At 36.2% G+C, this 22,962-nt stretch overlaps 3 protein-coding genes across 3 annotated transcripts; all 3 read right to left on the reverse strand.

Annotated features, from left to right (window-relative positions):
* Positions 8,082-14,958, reverse strand: LOC109236212. Its single transcript, XM_019402410.1, has 6 exons — positions 14,878-14,958; positions 12,259-13,067; positions 11,975-12,178; positions 10,923-11,214; positions 10,374-10,815; positions 8,082-8,313 (listed from the first exon to the last, which is right to left on the reverse strand). Exons 5-6 carry the CDS (start codon positions 10,807-10,809, stop codon positions 8,225-8,227), a joined length of 525 nt encoding a protein of 174 aa, XP_019257955.1. The 5' UTR covers positions 10,810-10,815; positions 10,923-11,214; positions 11,975-12,178; positions 12,259-13,067; positions 14,878-14,958; the 3' UTR covers positions 8,082-8,224.
* On the reverse strand, positions 15,120-16,829 carry LOC109235994. The gene is made up of 3 exons (XM_019402232.1): positions 16,638-16,829; positions 16,014-16,591; positions 15,120-15,927 (listed from the first exon to the last, which is right to left on the reverse strand). Exons 1-3 carry the CDS (start codon positions 16,827-16,829, stop codon positions 15,120-15,122), a joined length of 1,578 nt encoding a protein of 525 aa, XP_019257777.1.
* LOC109235995 lies at positions 17,005-18,542 on the reverse strand. The gene is made up of 4 exons (XM_019402233.1): positions 18,487-18,542; positions 17,774-18,388; positions 17,530-17,709; positions 17,005-17,446 (listed from the first exon to the last, which is right to left on the reverse strand). The coding sequence occupies exons 1-4, from the start codon at positions 18,540-18,542 to the stop codon at positions 17,005-17,007; spliced, it is 1,293 nt and encodes a 430-aa protein (XP_019257778.1).

A 22,962-nucleotide genomic window follows, 5' to 3' on the forward strand; every position in this document is an offset into this window, starting at 1 on the left:
TTATTATTCCGAGTTGAGTGGGTTATGGCAGGAGATTGACTACTATCAGGATCTCCAAGCAAAGTGTACTGATGATGCAGTTCTCTTTCAACAATTGGTTGAAAGGAAATGGTCTATGATTTTTTGGCCATTTGAAGCAAGAATATGATCGAATCAGGGTTCAAGTTCTCGGTAAAGTTCCGTTTCCTTCGCTTGAGGATGTATACTCTTATGTTCAAGAAGAGGAAAGCCGACGAGGGATCATGCTTTATTCATCACCAATGAAGAAATCAGGGTTAATTGTGTCTCACGAGCAATAAAGGGCAATCACTTCTGATAAAGATAATATGCATTTTGATTATTATGAAAAGCCAAAGCACACAAAAGAGACATGCTGGAATTTACAGGGTAGACCAACTAGAGTTCATGGAGGAAAGCGTGCAGGTCCATCAAGGTGCCATGTTAATATTGCAGAAAATGTGGAAACATCTAGGGAAACTATCTCAGGAGAATCTTTGTCTTCGGACGAAGTTCAGTATCTTCGTCGTCTCCTGAACAAACTTGACCATTCTACTGTTGCCAGTTTCAACTATTTGTAGTCAGGTATTGCCTTTAATGCTCACCTTAATTCTTGGATTATTGATTATGGTGCGAATAGACACATGACAGGCTCCTCCAATGGCTTACAAGATTACACTCTTAGCCCCAATGGGGATTATGTCAAAATAGCCAATTGTTTGTCTGTACTCCTGATATTACATTATCATCGGTTCTCCATGTACCTGAGTTTCCTGTTAACCTGTTATCTGTCACCAAAAAGCTGAATTGTAGTGTTGAGTTCTTCCCTGATCATTGTATTTTTCAGGATTTTAAGCAAGGAAGAGAATTAGAAGTGGTAGATTGCATGATGACTTATATTGGATTGATGGAACTCAAAACTTAGGTCAGGTCTTTTTTGGAGGAATAAGGATGTCAACCAAAAAATAATATAGTCGCATAGATGGTTGGGGCACCCATCATTTTTTGCTTTGAAGAAGCTATATCCTAGTTTGTTGAGTTTGAGTCTTTGTTTTGTGATGCTTGTGATTTTACCAAGCCTATTAGAAACTCTTATCCTTTAAGTGATAATAAAAGAAAACTCCTTGTTCAACTATTCATTCTGATGTATGGGGTCTTACTCAAATAGTTTCTTTGTCTGGTAGTCAATGGTTTGTTACTTTTATTGATTGTTGTACTAGGATGACTTGGGTATATTTGTTAAAGGCCAAAGATGAAGCTTTCTCCTATTTTCAGTCGTTTCATAAGATGAATTGTACTCAATTTGAGACTAAGATATAAAGTCTTACGAACTGACAACGGCAAAAAATACACAGATAGAAACTTTGGTGATTATTTGGAGTCTTATGGGATTATCCACCAAATAACTTGTCATTATACTAGTGCACAAAATGGGGTTGTTGAAAGGAAGAATAGGTATTTGTTAGAAGTGGCAATATCTCTTATGTTAACCATGAATCTATCAAGATCTTCCTGGGGGGGGGGGGGGGATGCCATTCTAGTAGTTGTCTATCTTATCAATAACATGCCACTTAAAACCCTCAATTTCAGAGTCCTCTGGAAGCTTTAAAAGGTAAAAATGACTATGTTGTTTCACCGAAGGTGTTTGGCGTCTCTGCTTTGTTCACACTAGAAACTCTGGGAAACTTAATCCCAAAGCTCTTAAATGTGTCTTTATCGTGTATTCTCAAACACATAAAGGGTACCAATGCTATCATCCTCACTCTAGGAGATCCTTTGTCAGTATGGATGTTACTTTTTGAGAATCTGAGCCCTATTTTAGTATCACACCGTTACCTCTTCAAGGGGAGAGCTATAAGGAGGAAGAGGTTATTCTCCTTATGGCCTCTTTTGATATCACTACCAATACCACAAAGGAAAGTGAAATTGGAGAAAGAATTCTGAGGGACACTATTGAGCATTTGGACATGCCTAATTTAATAACTAACTCAATGAGAAATAGAGTAGAAGAAGCCATCATGCAATATACTGAAGTTCAATCCTCTTTTGCTGAGCCCTATTCTTTTGGTGAGTTATCTATATTTCTTAATGATTTAAGTTTTCCCATTGCTCATAGAAAAGTAGTCAGATCTTGCACCACTAAATACCCTTTATCCAATTTTGTCTCCTATAATTCTTTGTCTCCGTCCTATATAGCCTTTGACTTATCTATTTCTTCTATATCTATTCCCCAAAATTGGAGGGAAGCTTTTATAGATCGTAAATGGAAGAAATATATGATTGAAGAAATGAAGGCCTTGTCAAAAAATGACACTTGAGAGCTTGTCATATCAACCCCCGACATGAAGTTGGTTGGATGCAAATGGGTCTTCACTATGAAACACAAAGCTTGTGGCTCAGTTGAAAGATTCATAGCAAGATTGGTGGCCAAGGGATTCACTTAAACTAATGGAGTGGACTATCAAGAAACATTTGTCCATGTTGGTAAAATGAACATTACTAGAATTCTTTTATCTTGTGCAGCTAATATTGATTGAGACTTAAAATAATTTGATGTGAAGAATGATTTTATTCATGGAGACTTGGAAGAAGAAGGGTATATGGAGGTTCCTCCCGAATTTGATACTGAACAGAGTCAAGGAAAGGTGTGCAGATTGAAGAAAGCCTGTACGGATTGAAGGAATTCCCTAGAGCTTGGTTTGATTGATTTTGTAAAGCAATGATCTATTTTAGTTACCAATACAGCAATGTCGATCATACTCTCTTCATAAGACACCAAAGAGCAAAAGTCACTCTTCTCGTAGTTTATGTTGATGATATAGTAATGACAGAAGATGAAAAACAGGAGATTGTTCGGTTGAAGAAGCTATTGGCACAGGAATTCGAGATGAAGGATCTTGGAAAATTGCAGTTCTTATTGGAAATTAAGGTTGTCAGATCGAAAAAGGGGATCTTCATTTCTCAAAGAAAGTATATTTTAGATTTGTTGAAAGAAATTGGTATGACAAGATGCAAACCAGCAGAATCACCTATTGAAAGCAACCACAAGTTATAAACAGGGGTTGGAGAGTCTGTTGATAAAGAGAGAGATATCAAAGGTTGGTTAAAATACTCATTTATCTCTCCCACACTAGACCAGATATAGCTTGCTCACTCAGCCTGGTATGTCAGTTCATGCATGATCCTAGGGATTCTGATATGCAAGATGCCTTCCACATTTTGAGGTATCTAAATTGTGCTCCAGGCAAAGGTCTCCTTTTCTCCAAACATGGTCACCTCCATATATAAACTTATACAGATGCAGATTGGGCTAGTTCTCTAGATGATAGAAGATCTACATCCGATTATTGTACACTCATAGGAGGGAACTTAGTTACTTGGAGAAGAAAGAAGCAAAGTATTGTTGTTAGATCAAGTGTCGATGCAGAATATAGATTTATGGCCCATGTTGTTTGTGAACTTTTGTTGTTGCAAAAGCTACTAGGGGAATTTAAATTGTCTAAAAAGGGAAAACTTTCCTTGTATTGTGATAACAAGGCTGCAATCATCATAGTTCATAATCTTGTTCAGCATGACCGAACAAAACATATTGAAATTGATCGACACTTCATCAAAGAAAAGATCACAGATGGTGTCTTGACTTTACTTCATGTATCATCAGAGAAAAAAACTAGCTCATGTTCTTACAAAAGGTCTCAACAGACAAACCTTCCACACTTTGGTTTGCAAGATGGGTACGTGTGGCATCTTTGCACCAACTTGAGGGGGGGGGGGGTGTTTACTAGCTTGATTGTAGGAAACTTAGTTTTAGGAGATTTGATTATGTTGACTAGATTGATTATAGAAAACTTAATTTTAGGAGATTTTGATCCTATTCTAGGAGATTGTATTCTAATTGATTTGCGTAATAACTGTAATTGATTTCCTTTCCTAAATTAACCATAGAAACTTCTTTATAAATACTAGAGCTTATTGGATGTAAAAACATACTAAAATACAAGAAGTTTCATTTTTCTTCTTTACAGAACCTTTTTCATTTGTGGGTAGTTTTTAAAGATCAGTTTGGATTGTTTAATTGATAGTTGGCTAGATTCAATTGGTTTAGAAGCTTGTTTTAAGGGAAAAGTCGCGGTTGATTATTGATTTGATTCCGGAAAGAGGTAAGTGTTGTGTGTAACTTTGACTTGAGGGAATTAGGACTTGATTGATCTATTGGCTACGTGAATTATTTGTGGGGATGATGGATATGCAGGGTGACGAGTGTATATGCATTGTCATGGGTTAAAGCATAAAGGGTGTGCAATTTACCTCTATATCATCATTTATCCAATGTTATAACTAATTATATGCTTGATTGCTACATGTCATTACTTGTTATTTTATGCCTTAGTTGTTATCTGTCATTTAATTGTTACTTGATTCTATTTATTCATTCCTTGATCAATATTTGCTTACCTGCTATATTCCCTCACTTGTATTAATTGAACATCTTCATTGTTTTATGCATTTAGTTGCCTTTGTTGCGTTTACCTTACTTGTTGTACCTATTATGTTATACCGATTGTGTGAGCTCTTGGCTATTCTTGGTTATGATTTGTTGAGGTTTGTGAATATGAGATGTTGGTTTTTCTCTTCTTGTACTTGTAGTTCCTTAGTGTTTTATGCGCTTTAGTACCTTTTGTGTTGGGATTTCAGAATGGTTGTGTTGAGTTGTTAATAATAGTGAATTGATATTGGGAATGGGTTATGCGCCATAATAAAATAAAAATGAATTGATAATGGGAAGAGGTTGCATGTTGTAACGGATATTGATATGATATTGGGATCCTGATGCACACTGCAACAGATATTGAAATGATTCTGCGATCGAGTTGCGCGCCGCAACGGGGTATGATGTGTTGTGACTGTTTGTAGCTATGGTGTTGTATTTATGTACTATTATCTGAGGTTATGAGATGCCGTTATTCTGGGTCCCTCTATTAGCTGTCTTACCATTCCCATTCTTATGAGTTTGTACATTTTTTTAATATTTTGGTTGTCTTCTATTTACTATCCGTATAGGTTTATAGTGAGTGTCTTGTCATAGTCTCGTCACTATTTCGTCGATGTTAGTCTTGACACTTACGGAGTACATGGGATTAGTTGTACTAATACTACACTTCTGAACTTCTTATGCATATCCCTGAGTTTGTCCTAACAGCACATAGAGGAGATTTCTCAAATCAAATATATTCAGGAGACTTGAGGTAGAGCTGCTCGGCATTCGTAGTCCCTGAAGTCCCATTGCTTATCTTGTTTGATTGTTTATCTTATTTCGAACAATTGTATTTCATTTAAGACTATATTAGTAGTATTCTAGTTGATCATGTAATTGTGACTCCAGATATCTGGGATTAGTATAAATAGTGTTACTTATGTATTTATTATATGTATTCAGAGTATTTGAGTCTTTAATTATTATTGTTCTTCTTTCAAAACTATGAAATTAGTAAATTCATTAACTAACTTTGGCTTTCCTAGCAAGTGGACGTTAGGAGCCATCATGGCCCCGTGGTTGGAATTTTGAATTGTAACAAGTTGGTATCAGAGCTCTAGGTTTCCTAGGTCTCACGAGTCATAAGCAAGCTTAGTAGAGTCATGAGGATCGGTAGGGAGATGTCTACTTATCTTCTAGAGGCTATAAGGCTTTAGGACATTTCTCTTTCTTCCTTTCACTATCGTGTGACATTATTCTATAGTTGAGTTCGTATCATTCTTCTCTTAATCTTCGCAGATGGTGAGGACACATACGACATCCATAGCCGATCAGAGCCCTAGGTTGCAGCCACTACTAGGGGTAGAGACTGGGGCCGAGGTAGAGCCAGAGGCAAAGGCAGAGCTAAGCCTAGAACACATGCAACAACACCTATTGTAGAGCCTCAGATCGAGTACAGGGAGAATATTCCTACTCCGGCCGTGCCAGTAAGATCAGTTCAGGCCCTAGAGGGGTTCATTGCTACCCTCATGCTTCAAGTTATCCTAGTCCGCCTGGTTCGCCCTATGGAGGGTGTGGCCTAGGTCGGTGTGTTCCCTAGGGCACTAGCCGTCTCTTAGACTGGGGGAGGAGCCCAGACTCCCACTACTCACACTCCAGAGTTGATGACTCACGGGTATTATCGGTAGTTCAACAAGTTGAAGCAGTTCAGCCTGTTATTGCTATACAGACCGGGGGAACCACAATGTTGTCCGAGGGGCTGACGAGTTTGGAAAAGTTCACCAAGTTGTTTTGGTGGTATATCTTCTGAGGACCCCAGGATTTATTGCACAGTCGCCATGAAGTATTGCACAACATGGGGGTAGTGGAGTCCAACGGAGTTGACTTCGCAATGTTTCAGATGCATGACTCTGCCAAGAAGTGGTGACACGAGTATGTTCGGGGCAGACCAATGATAAATGTGGATTTAACAACTTATTAATACCTTCTTGCTATAGTTTTTAGTTCGAAAGTGATGACTTTTGTCTCCGAATATAATGAAGATGGTTGAATTGCAAGTGTGTTGGAAAATATAAGCTCAATTAAGAAATATGACTCAAAAAGGAGATGTTCTAGCCAAGTTCATCAAAGAAGAGAAGTGCTAAGAGAAGTGTGGTCCGCATAATTCTATGGGCGGCCACAAAAGCAAGTGTGGTCCATAGAAGATAAAATGCGGCCGCAGAAGAAGAACTGAAGCTTGAGGGATTTTTGGCAAAAGTGCGGTCCGCAAACTAAAATGTGCGGTCCCACTTGGTCCGCAAAAGAGGTTCGCACTAACAAGCTTGAAATATCAGAGAATGTGCAATCGAACAAGTCTGAAGCCTCCTCAAATGCGATATGCAGAAATTCAAGTGCGGCCACAAAAGCTGAAATGCAACTGCAGAAATCCTCCATAGCGTTATCGCCCATATGAATGGTAGATTGCATAAGTTGAAGTGCAGTTGTAGAACCCTTCGAAGGGCATATTGTTTTTTGAGATTTAGAGAGCCCTATAAATAAGATTTTATGACTTTGTTAAGGCATCTTTTCATTGTAGTAGTTGGTAGTTCGTTACTTTTAGCCATTTAGAGTAATTTTGAGATACAATTAGAGAGGTTCATTGATCTCGTCCTAGTCACACCTCTATTCGAGGTAATGAAATGGTCGATGCGATAGCAATACCCAACTGGGAGTCGGGGTCGAATTCTACAAGGAGCTATATGAATGAGATAAAGTAGTATATATTTGGACTAAGCACGTCAAGTATCTAGATCGCACTTCCACAAATATGGTTGTTTGTAGGTCTAATTTAAACTAAGATTGCAAGATAAATAATTGAAACTAAGAAATTATGTTTTTGTTGTTGTTTTCAAATAATGTAAAAGGCCTAGGGCTATGACCTTCACCTTGGTGTTTGCCTAACGGAAAGATTATGAAGTGTGTTATCTTTTTATTTATATAATTTCCAGGTTATAATTACAAATATTTCCAGGTGGTAATGTCAACTAAACGTTTAAAATAGCCTAATAGAACCGTTGCAATAAGCACAAATGACGTTGCCATAGACATTCCGAACCGTTCCGATAGATCTTGCAAACCGTTCCATAAAGTGTGACAGATTGATGCAATAGAAACAAAACTGTTACGGTAGCGCAATAAAACCGTTACAATAGCTGTAAACAAACGTTGCAATAGCATACATAACCATTGCAATAGCGTACATAACCGTTGCAATAAACTATACTGTAACAGTTTCCAACCATTGTACTAAATAATATGGTAACAGTTTACAACCGTTGCATAAACTATACGGTAACGGTTTTTAATGTTGCAATTGAAATGAATACTCATTGCTTCAGCCAGAGGAAAAACCGTTGCGATAGCTGGATCTATAGCAACGGTGCTGTCAACCGTTGCCAAAACCGTTGTTGTAGATCTATTGGCACGCGAGCGGATGTCACGGTCACTGAACCGTTCCAATACATCTATGGAAACGGTTGGCCTATCAATTGCAACGGTTTACCTGCTGTTGCCATAGGCCAATTTTCCAGTAGTGCGACCAACAAACAAGCTTTAAAGTTTACAACCCTCATATCCAATAAGCTAAGAATAACGATAATAGCAAAATGTTTTAACCCAATTACATAAGTTTTACAGTTCAACACTTCAACAGTTAAAGTTTCAAATGCTATAACAAAAGACTCCAAGAATATCGACAACAACTCAAAGTTCTTCTTAAGTAAGGTCTAGATCTTCACTATCTACATCTTCCCTTTCTTCGGTTGCTCCACCTTCTCCATCTTCCCTTTCTTCAGTTGCTCCAACTACAAAAGAGAATTAATAAAGTCATTAAATAAGAATGGGTATAGTAGAATTTTCTCTAATTGTAACTTTGTAAGTAGAGAATGGGTTGGTTGCATCTTCCCTTTCATTCTTCTAATTGTATAACTTTTAACCATTCTAGTCTTGGCTTTTATAAGCCAATGCCAAATATAAGGGAAAGAGCAAACGACGAAAAATTAGGAGATAGGGGGTAAATGAAAAATCCTACTGCCAAGGCCAATGCTGACTTTTGGGAAGTCCATCCCAATATGTTTGTACACGAATTAGTTCATTAACAGGAACTCGAATAAAATAGATTAGAACAAAGTAAAAGCTTCATTCAATGAGAACCACGTCGAGCAGCAGTTTGCATCAGGTTCTACTAGGGCAGGTACAAACACAAAGGATACGTGCCAACATGCTAGTGTCCCTCGAACTTGGATTCAGAGAAATGCTCTCCTAGTCGGAGAACTATCTTGTCTCTTGACTTTTAAAGAATCAAATAACACTAACACAACTCTGTCATTGTTATAGCATAGCACATCAGTAAAATACCAATGCTTTGAATGGTAAAGGAGAATTAGTATTCCACTTTTATTGAGCAATAATTCACTAGAATGCAGATTCTTTCAAATGTGACCAAAAGACTTTTAAAGTGGTTTTCAAATAAGCTCAACAACTTTTACTATATATATTAGAAGTAACTACATCAATTTTATCATTTATTTGAGGTATTAACAGCAAGTGAGCAACCGTTTACACTTTCTGTCCCCATCAAACTCATAATGCCCAAGATTAGACCATAATAACTGTGCCAAGTCAAAGTGCATTGACTTTAGTCCCTCAAAATTAACACACCAGCAGACACACCAATATGAACTGAAAACTTTCGAACCTACACTTCATGTCTAAGCATATTCACATAGAATTCACCACACTCCAGCATCTTAAACTTATTGAAGTAATATCATGGACATTTGGAAAAAAACAATCTGGATTTTAAGTGAAAGTACATCAACTAAGACGCAACCAAAAACATGCAAAACTCACAAGAAACACTGTTAAAAAGTGATCTGCCAACTTCCTACGAACAATTTAGTCTTCTAGCTCAAGCGTGAATCGATTCAAGCTTAACAATTTAGTAAAACAGAACCAAACAAGCATTCATTTTAGATGCAGAAGCATAAACAGGATAAACACATTAGCCGCTGGAAACAAAGTTAGCTCAAATACGATTACAAACCGACAGTTGTGTGTAACCAACCAATCATCAAGCCAGCGAAAGAATTCTGCCATGTGTCGAGTTGTCAACTAGTCATTTTATCACCTAATACACTGGACCTTCTGATATTCTAAGATGTTATCCATTTAAAACTTTCTAGCTATGTTAATTCCAGTTACAATCATGGTAAAGGATGGAATAAGACATAGAGATAGTATCACCACAACATGGACACCAAGCATTCAGAAGACATCGAGTTCAAAACAACGTTGCTAATCAACAATTCATGTGGCCAGCAGAAGAAGAAAACAAATAAAAGCAGCAGTCCTTAGCTCAGACATAACTACAAGCAATTTAACTCAGATCTACCAGTCAAACGAGATGGAACATGCTTCTCCAGGAAAGCAAACACGCTATAATACCATCTTAGACCATATTTCTTACATAAATGTGAAACTAAGCAAGGGGATACTACTTCATCTAGTCAGAACTTATGGGGTTTCATCTCGCACTAATACTCTGTCGTTATCAAAAGAATTAATCAAAGTCAATTTTAATGACACACAGATTAAGAATTTTAGCACACTTTAGGCACAAAGATGATAATAGAACATCCCATTACAATTCAAAAGGAACAAGTTTGATTCAACGTTCTGCTAGCCAAGCTCGAAATCCAAATCCATATTAGTCGATTACCCCCGAGGCTCTTATCAAATTGAGATCACACCAAAATTAAATCATTGGATAATATTAAATCATAGAGAGCAGTGGCAGAAAAGCAACAAAAGGAGAAGAAGAAGAAGGAGGAGGAGAAGGAAGAGAAGAAGAGTACGTACTGACCTCGATTATTACTCCCAGTAGATAGACGATTGATTAGTTGCACAACAGCTTGTTGTGCAGAGGAAGCATCTCCAGGTGAACAAGCATTGAAACCTAGCATGCTGGGATCAACCCGTAAGTCTGGATTCAGACGCTTAAGTTGTGAAATGATGTTAACTGCAACTTGTAGTTCCATGGCATCTTTTTGTGCATTGAACTTTTCCAGCATTCTTTGTTGCATCCTTTCTTCCATTTCCACCATTTTTTGTTGCAGCATCTCATCGGTAGAACTTGAAGAGGTTCCAATATCTCCCACTTTTCTTTTTAAGGAAGTCTTGGTAACCCCACGTCCGTACAATCTTAGGCGTCCTGGATGCTCAGGTCCCATGACGGACGCAAACGCAACAACTGATTGACTGCCATCTTCAGTTTCTTGTGTTGATTGTATTCTATCCATTTCAGCCTACAAGACCAAATTGAGTCAATTTTTGATTAGAAAGTATATAAAATTGAGTAAATAACTAATAACAGACAAATGATATCAACAAACTTTAAATTAGTAACTCGTACAATTTTACTAAGAGTATCCGCATACGAGGCCTTGTAAACTCGATCGGGCTTTCTTTTTCTTGTAGCCACAAATATATCCTTACTTGATAGAGGTTCAGAAGTTTCTTTCTTTGTTTCCTGGTTACATAAAAAGTGGTATAAAATAGTTCAGATTATGCATAGCAAGTTCATATTTAAAAGAATAATAAGAAAAAAAATATCAAGCCTCGCATATTCTAGCAAAACTTTTTTTGCCATCAGTGTGTGGATATCTCAACTTTTTGCGATTCTCAGTGTTGGTTTCTTTTATTTTCTGCAACAAAAAAGAAACATTGACAAAAGCTCTTTTATTCAGACTTAGATTGTGAAATACAACAAAGTGTAAATGGCTACATTGCACTTAAAAAAACAAATCTGATTTTTTCCCAAGAATGTAGTTTACTCTTCCAAGAATGAAAAACGAGCATGGGTGTTGAATATACTGACTTGCGGTCGATGAGATGCCATCACACATGCATAAACAGATTAAAACTATGCAAAATTTTTGATAAACTATCCATAAGTCATAAATAAAACTTGCAACCTAGTAAACAAACAATCTGTCCCTATTCCTAATACTTTTTAAGGAAAAATCTTAACAAGATTTCTTTTACTAATATCACTTTTGTACTGACCATGCATAAGGATGTCAGTGCAAGAAGTAGGTCACTAAAATGGAAGAAGTGCCAATCTTAAGTGAAATGAAGCAAATACCACTGCTTATAGACTTGAGCTGCAGTTTTAAAACCTGCTTACTTGATAACTGTGAGCAGGCTGGAAGAAGTGCCAACAGATGGGTTGTCAACCTTCTTTCTCAACTTCACACACATTCACAAGATCAGCAAGATAATAGATTCCGGCTATAAAATCTACTATGCAAATGTAACAGATAAATGACATCAACAAGAAAAGCTGAAGAGCAAATTAAGCAAATTAAGCTGAAGAGCAACTATATTTCTCGCCTAAGAACATGATTTCTAAATAAACAAAAATCAGACATTTTAAGCAAATCATGGAACAATATTCAGTTTTACCTTGTAGGTATCAGACTTTCAATATCTAAGAAGTTCCCTAAATTGAGAATCCGGAACATCAACCGGCCTATTCTCCATTCAAAGCTCGTCATTCTCATAGGGTTCAAAATGGTCTTTATATAACTGGTTTTTGTACTTTCTCCAAGCCTTTGAAATTGAATCAAAAACCCACTTTTTTGCACCTTCATGAATGTCATATTTTTCCTACAAATTTAGAGTAGTTAGGTTGGAGTAAATAATATGAAATATCCACACACACCTATTGAATATTGCGAATTTCAAACCTTGACATATTTCCACATATCTTCTTTTGTCTCAAGTTTCCTCCAATCAAACACGTTAAGAGGACAAAAGGTTGCAGTCCTTGCCAATGTACCAAGGAAGCTACCCAACTCATTCACATCATCATTAGTAGGACCTATGAGTTGATTGTTCTCATTTAGCACAATTTGCTTGCGCTCTTTCCTACCATGAACACTTTGCATCTGAGTTTTTCCTCTTTTTCGTTTTTCGGCAGAAGGACCTACATAAATATGAAGTAAGAATAATCACCAAAAGTCATTACGTTATTGAATTTGACGATTGAAATCTATATGTTCTTTCCTTGTTCCTCGGATTGCTCGTTTGTTTCATGATTGGAAGAATCCTCAACTTGTTCTTGTACCGTTTGTGAAGTACGAGGGGTGGAATCCAGTGGTAGTTGTTGCAATTATTTACATACTAGTTGTGATGCAAGAGAGGTAGAGTTCAGTGGAATTTGTTGCACTTGATCATGTACTGTTTGTGCTGGTGCAGAAGTAGAATGCAGAGGCAGCGATCCACCTGCAGAAGTAGAATGTTGCAATTGTTCACGCACTGCTTGTGATGCAGAAGGTGTAGTGTTCAGTGGCATTTGTTGCACTTGCTCATGTACTGTTTGTGCTGGTGTAGAAGTAGAATGCAGAGGCAGTGACCTTGGATCATTAATAACTCTGTTTGTTTTCAATGACGAAACCTTTAGGTTTCGCAAATATGCAAGCGATCCAGCTGCTATGCATTTTGTTAATTTTTTATTTTACTTGAACGCCCTTCCTGATTCATGATCCGCTTTCCTCTGTTCAAAATTAGATACACATGAGAGCTAAGAAGTATTTGAACACAAACAATAGAATCAATTGAGTAACTTCATGCTGCTTAGATACAAACAGTAGGTACAAGAGTCATGGTAAACCCTGTGGCTGAACAATCTAATATTTTTGAACAATCTTTAGATTCAAGCTTTATAAATGTAGATCAGTACCCTGTGCATTCCCATGTCAAGTGTGCCACTTACTGAATTTTCATCCCAACTTATTAAGCTGTCTTTCTGTTCATTCCCTCTTGCTCATATAACTCTAATATCTTGTTTTTTCTCATCTTCCTCAAGTAAGCTGAGGTTCATTTTGGAAAAAACCAACATTATGGCAACATAAACAACAGTACCACACCTGAATCCAAAACTAGTTGAGCTCGACTATTTAATCCTTTGTATCCATTTTGTTCTTTTTGGGTAATTTATTCCTATATCCGTGAATATTTATCTGTTTGGGCAACTCAAATGTTTTTCAAAGTTAGGATTCCTTAAATCTCACACTTGTCCTACCAAACCTAGTCCAAGTGTAACAACAATAACAATTAAGCATAAATCTCAACCTGTTGGTATGGTAGTATCCCTTGCTTCGAAGGTGTTAGTTCTTAGCTAAGTTAGGTTTGATTCTGGTATATTGTAGATCGTTTGAGAAAATGTATCTCCACATGATTTTAAATTGTCTCTTTTTAGTACATTCAATCATCATTATGTCATGCTTAGGCCTGGCAGATCTGGAGGTCTGCATAGAACATAGTCAAACCATTTCAGATGACTTTCTCTCATTTTATCTTCTATTTGTGTTACTTGCAACCTCTGTCTTATATGATCATTCCTAATCTTATTTAGTTTTGTATGACCGTATACCCACTCTTAACATCTGCTATTTTAAATTTTCAGAAATCAGGTAAGATCTTAACATTGCATTTCTACCTAATATTCATTTTTTTAACGTTACCATTTCACAACTGTTTTAAGTTTTATAGAAGTTACCTTTTGCTTTGTTAGGTATCATTCTATTGCATACAGTCCTCAATTTAATGATTCCTATTCTAGTTTTATGTACCACATCTTTACCTATTATGCAATTCTTCTAGAACACTAAGTTTAAACAACTGAATTGTCTGCATATAGGCACCGCAATTCCATCCAATCTCATTTGACCTTTGTTCTTCTTATGGGTCTAAACTTGCTGTTCACATATTACGTCTTACTTCTACTTAATCAAGAGAGTATTGTTTATATTTTCATCTTGTCTCGTGTATTATTTCTCGTTTCATGAAATAATGTAATTCATTTAACTGAATAGTTTGGAATTCCTGCAGGTTTAGCAAAAGATATACATCTATATAGCTGATTCTAGTTGGAAATACCTGTGTAGGTCTTATATATGCTAGTAAAAATAGAAAGAAATTCTAACAACACACACAAAAGTCATAGGATCCTTTATATTAATGAAGAGATTTTTTTAAAAAATTATATAAATATTATAGAGAAATGTAGTCGAGTTATATAATTAAAGTTACATGAAAAAGTACTATATGTTTTCTTAAAATGGAAAAAATTATTCTATCCGCCCCTTAATGTTTGATAACATTTTTTGATTAACCAGAATAAGTGTATGATAGTGAATTGTGATATAAAAAAATAACTGTTTTAATTGATACACACATATCTTTTTACAAGGTGATTAATATGAATAATACAGTAATCACTAACCAGAGAAATATAAAGCTTAAAATTCATAACCTTAAAGTAAATGACAAGTATTGACAAGTGTTATAAATGTTATCAGTACCTCAATTATATGTAGATTCAAGCCTCGACCAGTTGCTATCAACAAGTGCAACAATATCACAAGATCCAAAACCAAAAATCCTGCAAAAATGAAGCATCAGAATAAAATGCTAAAGGAAAAACAAATAAATATATATTAAAAAGAGCAGTATTAGAAACAAGAGTAATTATAAAATATTGGTAAAAAAAATTATCACTCACTCAAACCAGAATATATTTAAAAGAATTTCAGAATTTCCCTCTTTAATCATCTGATTCCATCCAGTCCCAATCAGTATCGTCAAACTCATCCTCCTCTTCCGATGTTTCTATAATTGTATCATTTGAATGTTGTGCATTAGATGGATTATCAACGACATCAACCGGTACGTCGTCTCTAGACCATCTAACGTCAGCATCAACTAATCCACTTAAGGGACCAATGTGATCATTAGGCTCTCTCCAAAATGCGTCTTCAATATTAGGGCAATTCTCTTCCTCTAAATAATACAAATCAATAGGAACTTTATTCCTTGCATAATAAACATCTTTCTCAACTGGATCCTCCACATAAAAAACTTGATAAACTTGTGATGCCAACACAAAAGGGTCATCTATACTACATAATTTGTTAAAGTATACACGAGTTAATCCATATTCATTTATTTCGTTACGAAACCAATCACATCTAAATAGTACAACGCTAAAACAACCCCAATAATCAATCTTAATGATATCCTGAATAGCTCCATAATAGATAACCTCACCATCGATGGGATTTTGGTCCCTAGAGCTAGCAAAGCTATCGGTTGTTGCCGATAAAGTCACTCCACTATTTTGACTCTTGCATCGGGAATCCCGTTCTATGGTATGAAATCGGTATCCATTCATAAAATATGCAGTATATCTTTTGGCGATCGTATTAGGCCCTTTAGCTAGCCATCTTAAATAATCGGGTTCTTCAATATTTTTAACTTTTTTTGCAAACCAATTGTTGAATTCCTGACTATGCTTCCTTGCCCTTTCCCATGCATTTGATCTACTGTGACTACCAATTAAATTCTTATGTTCCCTGCAATCATGAATTTTATAAAATCAATCATATCATAAAGAAAAAGAAACATATAAATTAAATAAATCTTATATAATTTATCTTACTCGATAAACTTTTCCACTTGTTCATCGCTAGTATTGAACAGAGCATACCGATGGGCTTCATAACATAACTGTGGATCCATGAGAAAAGTATTTTTCTTCTTACTTCCAATTGGATGTCCTATCATAGGGAATATAGGTGACAAATTTTGAGGGCACTCATCATCCACTGTTGTGTATCTACTGAATCTTGTCTTCACGCCATCATGTAGGTATCTCGAACAAATATTCAAGCACTCTTCCGCCAAAAATCCCTCTGCTATTGATGCTTCTGGACAAGATCGATTACGAACAAATGCCTTGTACATACATAGGTTCCTCTCAATAGAATACATCCAACGAAGATGAGCCGGACCCCCAAGCTTAATTTCATTCACCAAATGAATAAGCAAATGCGGCATTATGTCAAAAAATGTTGGATGAAAAATCTTTCCAAGCTCACAAGTTATTTCAACAATTTCAGACTGCATTTTTTCAAGATCTCTTCGCCTTTTGACCTTACTACATATGGATCTAAAGAAATTGCCCAACCTAATCAAGGCCAACGAGACGTTCTTGGGCAACGCCTTTCTAATAGCAACCTGGAGCAAGTAATGCATTATAAAATGAGCATCATGACTCTTGTACCCTGATATTTTCATCTCCTTCACTTGCACGTGATTTGAAATATTCGAAGCACACCCCTTTTGGTAACTTGGCATTTTTCATAACGGTGCAAAACAAATTTTTCTGTTCTGGTTTCATGTAGAAACAAGCTTGGGCCAAACTCACACTATCATTATCATCTTCTCTTGGTTGTAACTCCTTTCGTATCCCCATTTCTTCTAAGTCATAGCGAGAATTTACATGATCCTTTGACTTTTTTTCTATTTCCAATAAAGTTCCAAGTAAACTGTCACATATGTTTTTCTCGATATGCATCACATCAAGATTGTGCCTTAATTTATTATGCGCCCAATATGGCAATTAAAAAAAATATTTCCACGGACCCTTGTTATCCCGAGGTCTTTTTTTTTCCCTTTCCAAAGACATTGTTGACTTCACGGAGCTCTTCAAACACTTCCACAGCCGACAAAGGAGTAGGAGTATGTCTATGCTCCTCATTACCATCAAATGACTTCTTATCTTTTCTCGATGGATGATCAAGAGGCAAAAATCTTCGATGACCCAAGTAGCACATCTTATGACTATGTTTGAGATATCGTGAGCATGTGTCGTAATTACAAGTGGGGCATGCCAATCTACCCTTTGTGCTCCAGCCTGAAAGCATTGGTAAAGCTGGAAAATCACTAACTGTCCACAATAAGGCTGCACGCATTTGGAATGTTTGCTTTGTCTCAGCATCATATGTTTCTATCCTAGTTTTCCATAGTTCCTTCAATTCTTCAATTAATGGTTGTAGATACACATCTATATCATTTCCTATAGATGAAGACCTGGAATGATCATTGACAACATGATATATTCTGGCTTCATGCAAATCCATGGTGATAAATTATAGTTCATGAACATGACATGCCACGTGCTATGAGAAATGCTCATGGTTCGAAATGGGTTGAAACCATCAGTTGAAAGACCCAACCTAACATTACGTGGATCTCTGGAGAAGTCTGGGTGTACAGAATCAAAATCCTTCCAAGCTTCTCCATCAGCAGGATGCCTCATATTCCCATCAGTGGGTCGTTCATTAGCATGCCATCTCATTACAATGGCTGTTTCAGGACACATGAATACTCTGAAGCCTAGGCTTTAAGGGAAAGTACCTTAAAACCTTTACTGGGACTTTAGAGCTTGTATTAGTTAAGGAAGCATCAACAACTTTCCATCGAGAAGCCCCACAAACAAAGCAATTATCGGCATTTGCATTGTCTTTCCAAAATAACATGCAATCATTAGGGCATGCATGTATTTTTTCATAATAAAGACCCAAATCTTTTATCATGTTTCTAGCCTTGTTGAAAGATTCTGGCAACTGAGCAAAGGGAAATGCCTCTTTTAACAACTCTAGCATATCTGAAAAGGCCACATTACTCAATCCATGCAAGGATTTAAACACGTACAACCGAATAGTAAAACTCAATTTAGTGAAGGTTTCACACCCAGGATATAGTTCTTGTTTGCCTTCCTCTAATAATCTGAAAAATCTCTTAGCATCTTCAGATAGAGTCTCTCTCATCTGTTCTTCCTGCTCTGCCTCACATTCTACGTTCCTAAAGGTATCGTGAAGTAATCCATCAATATCATCACGCATGTTAGAACCTTCATCATCATTGCTTTGGTGAGGTGCATTTCTAGAGGAAAACCCTTCCCCGTGGAAAACCCATTTGGTGTAACCATCAACAAAACCGTTAACAACCAAGTGATCCTCCACCACATTTCTATAGTGCCAATAGCGATTAATACACTTTTTGCAAGTGCATAATATTTCATCTCCCTGGGAAGCTCGTTCAAATGCCTTATCAAGAAAATTGTTCACTCCACGGATATACTCATCCGTCCATCATAGGAGATACATCCAACTTTTATCTCCATTATCCATTGAAATCCTATACGATAAAATTAAATCAACAAAATTAACCAAATAAACCTACATATAATAAGATATTGACTAATTCTTTTAAAGGTGAAAACTCAGAAGGAGGAGCAACTGAAGAGAAGTGGGATATTTATCTTTAATTTTAACATAGATAATCAATTTTAACATAGTGCATTTGTATATTTTTATGAGTTTTCTGCATGCTGACATAATAAATATCTAGCTAGTTGGGTAACTCTAAAAAATAGGTTGACTTTTTTGCATTCTTGCAACAAAAAAGTTACAGAACAATATTAAATAACAATGCTTGCCTATTCTGTCATTTGTAGTACTTTAATTTATAGTCGTACTCAACACATGCATTCAGTTCTAAAAAAATTAGACTTCAGCAACATGTTGTAACTTAACTCAAGGCATCATTAGTTAACCCCAAGATAGAAATAAAAACTAATTCAGAGTAACATACATAACAAGATAAATAAGCGAAATACACTACCAGCAAATTCAATTACCAAAAATTTAAACTAAGAAAACTTACCAGCAACTGGTGTTCCCTAAATTACCAGCAATGATTTCTCCTCGGCTACCAGAAATAAACTTTCTCTCAGCTAATAATATCTATACCACCAAAGAAGGTTCTATTGTTCAACAAGGAGGAGCATGCAAAAAAAACAAAAATTGACATCAGAGAGGAATTACTTGGAGAGCATTCGAGCAAAGAGAACAAGAAATAATTTTGCCTTAGATACAAAAACAAACTAATTATACTCAAAGAAGTTTATGCTGATAAAGATGTTGAAATATTCATGTCAACAATTTATGGAACTTATGTACTATTGGAAGCTATCAGAATCCAAGGCCAAAAGGCAGTTGAGCTATCTATGTCATCCTCTTAAGCAATCCATTCACAATTGGTCATTTTACTCTGTATTCATTGAAACTTTTCGACTTAAAAAGCTTTTAAAACAAATCACTAAAAATTCGTACAATGGTACAACACCAGTGACACCATTCCAACAATAGCTAGGACTTTCCCTGAGGTTTCTCTAAAAGGGAAAACAACAAATTTCTCTGTAATAGTGACAAAAAAGAACACTTTAAAAAGAAAAAACTGAAACGTTAACAACCTAATAGAGCCTTTTTTTTTTTTTGCAAAATGGACCCCCTTTGACCCGAATAGTTCAGTCTACACACGAGTTCTTTTATTTTAACCATAAGTATCCCAGAACCGGACAAAGATTTTGATTCCCGGGCTTGTTTAGATTAAGACTTAAACAGTTTCTTAAACTCATAATTCAATTCTCTTGTCTTAACACATGAATCTTATTACAATATTGCACTTTCGTTTTGGTACGTCCCAAAAAGAACAATATATTTCCATGTTTATAAGCAATTTAACTTTATTAACATGATTTATAACCACACAAATATGTATAGCTCGTTTTAGACCACAAATTTCAAAAGTCGATCTTCTCTTTTAAGCTTCAGTCCAGTCAAACAACATCACATAAAATGAGACGGAGACAAAGTACTTGTTTAATTCTTGATGTGAAGGAAAAGTTGAGGGATCTAAGATGCAACTGCTGTTATGACAAACTACTACCTATATCCAAACAAAGGGAAACCTATGGCCAAAACAAGACACAAATAAAAGAGTATATAAATAATTACGAAGGAACAACTCATACTAAAAATAGTAAAGTGATGGAGTAATAAAGACACATGAAGATGCAAAGCAACAGTCTTTAACAGTAAAATTGATTCAAATCATTCAGATCTTCATCAAATATTAAAAAGGACAAACCAAATTCTAGAACCCATTTCAAGAAACCCAGCAGAACTACAAATAGAAACAACCCAATCTCAAAGAATTGCAGAACTAACCGACAAAGATATAAAAGGAGTCAGATCTGCCAAAGATACATTAAATGACCAGTTGATATCTCAAAATCAGAAGAAATTGAAAATGTACATACAAAAATAGAGATCAATACAGCAAAAACCAAGTATTGGATCTAAGTATACCCCCCCCCCCCCACCCCCCCAAAAAAAAAACTGAAGTACCCAATTACCTTTTAGTAGCTCTAAAAACAGATCTGAGAAAAAGGAAGCTGTTAGGAATGAATCATTATAAACCAGTAATAACGAGTTTATAATGCTTTCAGGAGGAATGCAAAAAAAGCTAATCAGCTATGACTCTGAGAACTCATCGGAAAATCTGCGAGAAATTTTTGTAGCTTTTGTACAGGGATTGATTTCCTTCCCTATACCATTATATTACCATTTCTTCATTAAACCAATCATTAAAGGAGAGCAAACACTATTTCACCAAAAAATAACTGGTTTGACACCACAAAATTTAAAAAACAAAAAAAAACAAAAAAACAAGAAAAAATTCAGATTCACAGCCCTAGAGCAATCCTACAGCAATCGATATAAATATAAATACACCAGCCCTAGAGCAATTCGACAACCTCCATGGATAGATTGAAGAGTTAAAAAAAGGCATCAAAATAACTTACATGGCTAAAATCACTGCTGTTGGATTTAGGGATTTGGGGAGAGCACCTACTTTGAGGAAATTTGCTCAGATGCCTCAAAATTTCGCCACCCCCTTCACGATACCAAAATTTTGCCACACCCACTAAACCAACAAAACTTCTGTGTAAAAACTTATTAAACCAAGTTCAGAGAGTGCAAGAGAGGAATACGATGGAGAGGAAGATTTTTGGAGATAGAGGAGTTTGCAATCGATGAACTTGTCTCTGAGGGTTCTTAATTTGGGGGTATTAGCTATAGCTTTGGATTAATCACAATTTTAACAGGGAATGGGCAAAAACGGTCTTTTCACATAATATTCATTATTAAAATTATTCAAAAATAAAATAAATAGGGGTTATTTTGGCGGGTTTAACAAAATTTAGGGAGCAAAATAAGGAGGGAAAAAATAACCGTTCCAATAGAATTTTTTACAATAAAAGCGTTCCAGTAGATAAATTTATTGGGACGGTTTATATAATCGTTGCGCCAGATTAATCTATGGCAACGGTTGTTTTACAATTGCAACGGTTGTCTAGCTTAAGTGTGCTGATATCACCTAAATGCTATTGTAACTGTTGTAACCGTTACCATAGCTGTTCTATGGCAACGGTTGTTCAACCGTTGCTAAAATAACTGTTGCCATAAGTCCTTTTTCTGGTAGTGTCGGGGTGTGCTATAGCTTTCAACACTCAAGTACCCACTCAACACCACTCGGTAAGAGAGTGACTTTGCCCAATTTGGCTTTCTCAAGTCCAAACGGGTATTGAATAAAATAGTTGATAAAATGCTCAAGTTGGGTTTTACTATCTGTAGGTTCAACCCTTTAATTGGGACTATCAATCTCTTGATTTCATCCCAAATTCTTGTTAGCCAAGTTTTACTAGACTAAGTCCTTCTTTCTCAAGTAGAGACCAAGTCAAATAGGCATGAACTAATGTTTGCAACCATTAATTCTATAATTAAAAGAATGAACAAGGCTAAATAATAAACACCCAATCATAAACACGCCATATATCAAACACCCATTAGGTTTACACACTTGGAATGGTTCACAACCCTAGTTAAAACTGTAGCTATCATAATGGGTATAGAAGAAAATAAGGAAAAAAGATGGTAATTCAAAAAATAAAAGCTAAAAATCCAATGTTAAATCACCAAAGTAAGATAAAGTTGCCTAAAGCAGTAAGGAAAAACATCTACATGAGTTTCAATATTCAAAAATGACCTAATTTCGTGAAACTAGTCTATTTTTACAAAGCTAAAAATTTCAGACAAAATTTCCTCTCGGAGGTTCTGCGGCCGCACAATTCCATATGCGGTCCACACTTTCTTTTTAGTCTTACAGGAGTTAAATTTGCGGCCGCATCTTTGATGTTCTACGGTCCGCACAAGTCCTGGTGCGGCCGCACAGGGCCCTTCTACGGACCGCACAATTCTGAGTGCGGCCGCACAAAATTTGTGCGGTCCGCACTTCCTTTGAACTCCACATGCATACTCTCTGAAATTCTGCTCTTGGTTAGATTCTGCGGTAGCACATTGCACTAGTCCTCTAGTAGACTTCCCTTGACATTCTGCGGCCGCAGATGGAAATCTGCGGTCCGCACCTTAAGCCTTTGTGCCTGATTTTTGTCCTTGAGTTCATATCACTCCTTTTTGAGTTGGATTTCATCTTTGTGGCTCATTTTCCAATACTCCTGCAATTAAGCATATTTCTTCTGTTTTCCAAAATACAATTAAATACTTTTGGACTAAAATGAAAGCTAAAAGGTGCTAATAAGTGGACAAAATCCCCACTTATCAACTCCCCCAAACTTAAGCTTTTGCTTGTTCTCAAGCAAATAAAGTAATTCCCACCTTCAGAAGTTAATAGCTATT

This window comes from Nicotiana attenuata, chromosome 12, assembly GCF_001879085.1.
Source record: "Nicotiana attenuata strain UT chromosome 12, NIATTr2, whole genome shotgun sequence".
Taxonomy (NCBI): domain Eukaryota; kingdom Viridiplantae; phylum Streptophyta; class Magnoliopsida; order Solanales; family Solanaceae; genus Nicotiana; species Nicotiana attenuata.